The following is a 7,438-nucleotide window of genomic DNA, read 5'->3' as shown; positions in this document are numbered from 1 at the left end:
GAAGGAAGGAAGGAAGGAAGGAAGGAAGGAAGGAAGGAAGGAAGGAAAAGGAGAATAAACAATCCTCAAGTTGTATATTGCGGTAGCAGGGTTTCCAATCACTAGCACGATACAATGAACAGACCAAGAATCCAGAATGGATTATTACATACAATAATTATCATTTGATTGAATTAGGAAATGGATCATTGTTGTCATTTTAGAGTATTAAGAAGTGGTCTGGTGTTGCTAACTTCAATTTGGTTCGGTTTGGTTTAATCCCAACAACCTCAAATATATACAACAAGCTGAATGAAGGTTAATAGACTAGAAGATTATGCACTTTGTAATGCATTGCACTTATTGCTTGGTACACTAATGTTGCAGTCACTGTTGAGTTATGCTGAAAAGACAAGCGTGATGCTTGTTGGCTTCTTTCAACCCAACACTAGTTGTTTGCCACTTTGGTTTATTGTGAGTTTATATTCAGTGTCCATTATTAATAGGTTTAATTGAAAGACAAATACAGGTTTTTTTATTATTATTTCAGGGATTTCTAAAATAGGAACATTTTCTATAATTACAGTATTTTCAATAAACTTATATCTATGTATATAACTGTGGCACAATGTGTAAAAATATGAATGCTATTAAGGGAAGCATAAGGGTTAAATTATTCTATGTTACCTCTATTGGTTTCAAAATATTCTGAAAAACAGATACATCCTTTTTCATAGGGCTTCTCTTTGGAATTTTTTTATAAGACTATATCTTTTTCTAGTTTATAGTGTGTTACTTTTTTCTCTTTAAAGACATGGGTACAAACTTGGAATATTCCGCAAAGAAATAGTAATAAAGCTTCTTTTTTGATAAAGAGATTTGACGGTCTGCATGAACAGTCAGACTTAACATTACATTTTTTTTCTATTAGTTGATAAATGCAGGGAAGAACATGACAAGGCTTATAATTTCATAAGAATCCGTGCAGAATAGAAATAAGAATTTGTGCCCAAACATTCAGTATAAAACTCCTAAATAATTCCATTATTCATCACAGAGTAGCCTGCAGCATGTAATCACAATAAACATACAATATGCCCTATATGTTCTTTTAGGCTTGATACAATTACCATTAAAGGAACTGGATCAGTCCCCTGTAAATGCCTAGGACTCAACCTTCCTCCTTTAAGAAAGTTCTTGTCTTAGACTAAACATACAATTCCTACATTGCACTGAGTAAACGCGTGTATTTAACACAATCTCTTTCAATACAGTGTAACAAATATTTAAGTGCATTTTTAATGCTAAGTAATTTTGGCTTTCTAAAAAGAGCATTAGATGTGCCAACTTGGTTGCTTAGTTGTGCTTTACTCTGTACTTATGAGTTTTATCTCTTGTATACTGTAAGAATCTAATTGCCCCTATAGTTTTGACCAGTAAACCCTTAAAACTCTAATGTTTATTGAACAAATATAACCTAATGAATGTGATGACGTCACAACTCATACAGATTGCACTTTAATGGTTTGTTGTTTTTTACAGTAAGACCTTCCCGCTTGATATGTGTTTACGTTTATACCACATTGTATTTCTGTATGCAAACAATCACAATGAATTTAATCACAAGCACTACAAAATATACCCAATATTTAGGTTTGTTATGAATAATCTCCTTCCTTGTAGTTGTATGAGTCTTGTACTTCCTGTTGTACAAATTCCTCTTTTTTCTCCCAACCATTAGGCCAGCCACCGTTGACTTGGGTTGTAGCACCATACGACTTGGTGGTACCATAATTTACATAATTTTGAGTAATGTCCCCTGTCTCTTCAGCTAGTTCATCTTCATGAATGAAGCCACATTTCTCTTCGCTTGTCTGCTCAGGGTCTGCCCAGGGTTGTTTCTCTCCTGAAGCAAATATGCCATAGAATATAACACCTCCATAATGAACTAAAGCAGCAATGAGGAAGACATACTGCCACTCTTCACGTGTCTGTAAAGAAGAAATTTGCTAAGTCAGACCAATTCATACACTTATCTAACTCTTCTGAGCTGAAAGATTTAAACTAGTGGTTAAGGCTGTGATGGCAAAACTAAAACATTTGCATATCCCATTTCCAATTAATTACGTACATCTTCCTTTGAAAATAACTATTCATTAGCATACAAAAGCGTTGACATTGTGAGCAAATAGTGAGTGCCACATGCTTCAAATTTGCTGGTTCCTGGATGCTCTCTCCTAGAGCTCTCAGTCGGTAACACATATTCTGGGTAAGCTGAGTAATGAAAAGGTCTTTTTCATGGAATGAGTTATATTAAACTGGAAGATTTGAAAACTGCATTGCCACTTACCTTGTTCTTTGTCATTGCTCCCACGATTATAGGGCATACCATTCCAGACAAGGTCCCGACTCCATTAGAAATCCCCATTAATATGCTGGCATACCTTGGGGCAATGTCTAAATGGTTGACATTGAATCCTGCAATGCAAACATCAGCAAACATTTGTGCCATAACCTGAGCAGTACTACACTTCTGCAAAGTAGTGTAAAGTAATTCACTCGACGGTTTTACTTAGATGTATTTTGGCTACTTATTTGCATTTATTTTTCTCTAAAAGGGTAACAGTACTTAAACACTCTTATGGTCCTCATTTTCTTTTAAAAAAAATCATAGAACGGTACCAAATATATTTTTCTTCCCCAAACTGAAGTTCTAAAATATATCCCAGTAGTAACTGTTTAGATAAACCAGAAGATATTTAGACAAACTCTGTATTTTCAGATTGTCATTGATGAGCTTTTCACACTGTCAGTAACCTGTTGTTTCTTCTTCCAGCCTGTGCCACTTCCATTTAGTACTGCCCATGTTCTTCTTTCACATGGACTAGCAGAAGGCAGTTCCCTACTGTTTCTGAGTGGTAGAGTAAAAAGAGGCTGTCTCTAAATGATTTATAATCATGCTTACAATCTTTGATTGTTTCCTTGCATTATCAATACCTCAATCTTGTTCAAATGTCTACAGTAACTATTTAAAATATCTTGAGAGACTTGGTTCTATATAAAGTGACTGAAGTTATTGTCCCCAGAATAAGTGCTTCAGTAAGTGAAAGCAGAAGCTAGTTCATTGGATATCAAAAGATAACAAAAAGAGAAAAGAAAGGTGTTTATAGCTGGATAGCTTTTAGAAAATAAGACACTCTCCATGTTCTATGAAAAAGCATTGAATAATGCGCAGAGGAAAAAAAAGTAAAAGGTCAGTATCTAAACAAAGACATATATGTAGGTGTTTGTGCATAATGTAGTTCATTTGTGCTATATGTTTAATTCTGAGGAAATCCTGTGGTGAGCATGAGCACCTCATGGAAAAAAAAAAAAAAAAAAAATTTGCTGCACTGCATATGGAAAAGATTATTTCAACACCAAAAATGACAGCGAGAAAAATAACGACATGATACTGATTGTAGTTTATAGTGATCACAAATAATATTTGAATTCAGAGATATGTTCTAAATTTTTGTCAATGAATACAAACGAAATGAAATGTTATGTCTCTTAAGATAAAATAATGCATTAATAACAGCAGTATAATCTTACCTGATATGGCAAATCCACTAAAGCCTACAGCAAGCACTAGGAATGAAATAGCCACTCCTTTACTGTGAGAATATCCCACCACAAGAAGAAGAGTTGCTTCCATACCAAAACCTTGGGAAATTGTAAAGAAAACCAGGCATCAGATTAGCACCCTCTCATGTGTCACAGACTTCATGGTGGTAATATTGCTCAAGAGACAGATGCAAAACATTACCCTGAAATGGAATAGAATCAGGCATTTCTTTCCTCCCTAAAAAGCTTGTATCTGATTATCTATATTTTATTGTTTATTGTTGCTTCCTGCCACCTTCAAACTCAAAATAAGAACTGTAATTAGGCTGGAACTAATGGGAGTATACCCTCAGCCTGTGATGAACTTTAAAGCTCTCATCACTGCCATGATTCATTTCTGTAAGTTTAGACTCTGAGAGGTGAGGTCTGGAATCTGGGCTCTCTTAGTGCAGAGGGCTCAGATACATGAGTATCTAAGACTCACTTAGAAGCTACTTGTAAGTCAAAAGAGCTCACCTGCTCCTGTAGTAATTGAAATGCTTTTAGAACTATCAAACATGTCTTTTGAAATTGGATGTAGGAACAGATGTGTTTATATTAATTTATTAACCACATCTACAACACACACAAAAAAAACAACCCTGAAGTATTAGTCGTATATATGTAAAACCATGCAAATTTAAAATATGCAGTACACTGTGTGCCTATTAAGTCTGTACAAGAAACTTTTCTAATGAGGTGGGAAGCCTTACCTCCACAGTTCATTATCTTTCTCACAGTGGTGGTGGAAAGAATTTGTTTGCTTCTTAAGAAGTCGGCAATTTGTCCCCCAATAGGGACAATAATTGTCATCACTAGATGTGGCACAGCAGATAAGATACCCACCTAAAATAATGATGAGAAATAACAGAGCCTAAATGGCAAGAAAACTGTCATTTTTCACTTTCAGAACCATTCAGACATTGTTTCTCTTTGATTTCAGACGTTTTAAAACTAAGAATTGTTGTTGCATTTCCCAAAGAGCAGACAGATTTTTAAGGGCATCCAATGCCTCGACACTTCGCATTTATAAACTGTTCTCACTGTTTAGATTTAAACCAGAAGCTTTTTTTCCCTGACTTTATAGCCTTTCCTTTTCAGAAAATTAATGATCTAATATGTCCAACCAAATTGCTGCATTTCTGTTGGCAGTGGACTTGGCACAGCATCACCCAGCAAAGCTAACATGTCCAGATGTGTGAGGTCTGCAAAAAGATTCCCTGTGGATCACCCTCGTACATACATTTTCCTTTGATTTCTCAGTAAAGATACACTGCAAGTGGCATCTGGACACAGGACCCCTCTGAGAAAATCTGCTTATAGTGAAAGATAACATACTAAATATCTGTTGGTGATACACAAAATGCTCTGCGTATTAGCAAACTAATTTTGTGATGACTGTCCCAAACTGTAATATATTTGTAGATTGTTCCTTCAAAGCAGTAGCAGGTATCTGTGAGCGTGGCTCCAGCTGCCACCCACTATCTCCTGTAACCACCTTGCAGATGGCTTCCTTCTGGATGTGTGACATTTTGTTCTGTGAATTCTGATTATTGTCTATATCTCAAAGCGTGTGCAAGGCCAAGGCTTTTGCATATTTCCTTTCTAAATAGTATATCAGCCTGTCCTGATGGCTGAAGTGAATTACATCAGTGTGCAGAGCAGATGCATTCCATGGGAATGGAAAAGTTTTCTCTGTGCTTTCACTGAACTTGTAGCTCCCAGTTAGCTGTTAACTATGAGTAAGTCCTGGTATTGCAATGACTACTGTGGGGTGTTCCTGAATAAGTGATAACTATTCCTTTACAAGCATCTGTCTACAGCAGATGAAGTGATGAACACTATGTTTTCTGCCATTGGTTACAAAGCTCCACATTTCTTTGAACACACTCTAAGAAAAAATCTTCTAGAACAAAATGACCAGATTAATTCTATACGATGTGACTGTTCTTATTGCATCCATGGCAGAAAATGTTTCAGCTGTAGCAAAGCTCTTTAAAATAACTCCAGCTACATTTACAATTCCACTGTATACAATTCTGAGGAGTCAGTAGGCTGGCCTGAAGTCTCAAGTACACGAACTAACAGATGTTTTGCTTTATCTATTAACATGCCACACAACACATAATGATTTGGGACTGAAATTCCAAATATTTTGTTTTCCATCCTGATGGAACTATCATGAATCATTTACACTTTTACTTTGATCTTTGCATGTAGTACAATATATAGAAAATGGTCTCTGAAGTGACACGCCAGTTCAATCCTGTTCCAGTCTTTGAACATTGGGACGTTATCAATCTGATCCTCTTTTTAAAGGTGGGCTTTTTTTTTTTTTTTTTATGTTATAGCAGGCTCACAGGGTTAGCTCAGAAGGCCTAATTTTTTGAGAAATTAATTTTGATTTTGAAGCCCATCTTTAATTTCAGGCTAGCTTTACATAATTTTGACAATACCCCATATTACTGCAACACTTTGGTACCTACTCAGTACACAATAATTACTGCTTGTAATGAAGATGCTAAGTCATGGCTTGATGCAGTGATTGAGCACCTGGTAGGAGGCAGGTCAGCTGCATGCAATGCACCTGAGTGAGCAGAATGGCTGGAGCCAGGATCCACTCCTTCCCAGACCTCATTTAAGAGTTGGCAATGGAGCTGAGGGTGTCTTGCTGGAGTTCCCTGTCTACCCGAGGCTTCTTTCCCTTATTTCTGTGTTTATGGCTGTTGCATTTGAACAAATCCTCACTGCAGCCTAAGACCTTGTATGTCTGCTGTCATTGCTGTGCTCTCCATCTTGTTTAGTGTGGTTCAGTACCACCTAGAATATCAAAAGTATGTGAATACTTGAAATATACAAGTCCTTATTGCTTTCAGAAGAGGGAAATCTATATTGGTAAAAAGCTTACTGTATTTTCCTGAGGCTTGTTTGATTGTGCCCCATTTAAGAGGCTGACTGAAAATTCATGAGCTAAGTGGAATGTTGGGTCAACCCTAAGGTATCATATTTTCCTGTCAACTGTTTCTCTTCCTAAGTAGAAGAAAGGATGCTGCTCTCCCCACACTAAAAGGAGGTGTAAGAAGGTGATAGGTTGGCAGGGACCTCAAGTCCTAATGCCCTGATAAAACAGGTTCCCTATAGCAGGTCGTACATGTAGGTGTCCAGACAGGTTTTGAGTATCTTCATAGAAGGTAAAGAAGGCAGAATGCAGAAGTTCTTGGGTATATTAGGGTGAACTTCCTATTTTCCAGTTCTTGGCTGTTGACCTTTGTACTATCACTATATATCTCTGAAAATATTCTGGTCTTGTCTAATTGCCTCTCAAACTTTCAATGTTTATAAACATTGATCAGATTCCCTCTCAGTCTTCTCTTTTCTAGGGTGAACAGACCTAGGTCTGTCAGCTTTTTGTCCTGTGGGATATGCTCCAGACCCTTTGACATTGCTATTATTTCACACATAGGTGCTGGTAAATGGCCTAGTAGCCACGAAGGATAAGATCTGAAACCTACAAAGAATAACCACATGAAAATGCAGAACATCAGGGTTTGTTTTTTTCTACCTATAAATACTACAAATGTGACTGATTCTTGCTTAGTGAAGATGAAAGATTCAGCTTGTTCTTACATACCTTGCTTATTTCAAATCCAAATACTTCCTCAAAGTAAGCAGGCTGACTAATAAGTAACAAGTAGAAAGTCCAGCTTCTACAGAAGTTTGCAACAATTATTGCATAGACTGGCATAGATGTAAAAAACTTTCTCCATGGAGTTTTGTATTTCTGAAACACAAGAAAGGAATACAGTCAATATTT

The 7,438-nt window shown here is 36.6% G+C and overlaps 1 protein-coding gene across 1 annotated transcript in view; it reads right to left on the bottom strand.

Annotated features, from left to right (window-relative positions):
- Positions 1-1,637: 1,637 nt before the first annotated feature.
- Positions 1,638-7,438, bottom strand: part of SLC17A6 (solute carrier family 17 member 6) — a 31,524-nt gene continuing 25,723 nt past the window's right edge. Inside the window, exons 8-12 of the mRNA XM_042882726.1 lie at positions 7,256-7,405; positions 4,338-4,470; positions 3,574-3,684; positions 2,330-2,457; positions 1,638-1,970 (exon numbers count right to left, since the gene is read on the bottom strand). Of these exons, the coding sequence (XP_042738660.1) occupies positions 1,638-1,970; positions 2,330-2,457; positions 3,574-3,684; positions 4,338-4,470; positions 7,256-7,405 (855 nt within the window). The remainder of the gene's footprint in view (positions 1,971-2,329; positions 2,458-3,573; positions 3,685-4,337; positions 4,471-7,255; positions 7,406-7,438) is intronic.

Source organism: Lagopus leucura, unplaced genomic scaffold (assembly GCF_019238085.1).
Source record: "Lagopus leucura isolate 7727_CA_CO unplaced genomic scaffold, USGS_WTPT01 Super-Scaffold_100035, whole genome shotgun sequence".
Lineage (NCBI taxonomy): Eukaryota > Metazoa > Chordata > Aves > Galliformes > Phasianidae > Lagopus > Lagopus leucura.
Note: the sequence above shows the minus strand (reverse complement) of the source record. Positions and strands in the feature narration are given on the sequence as shown.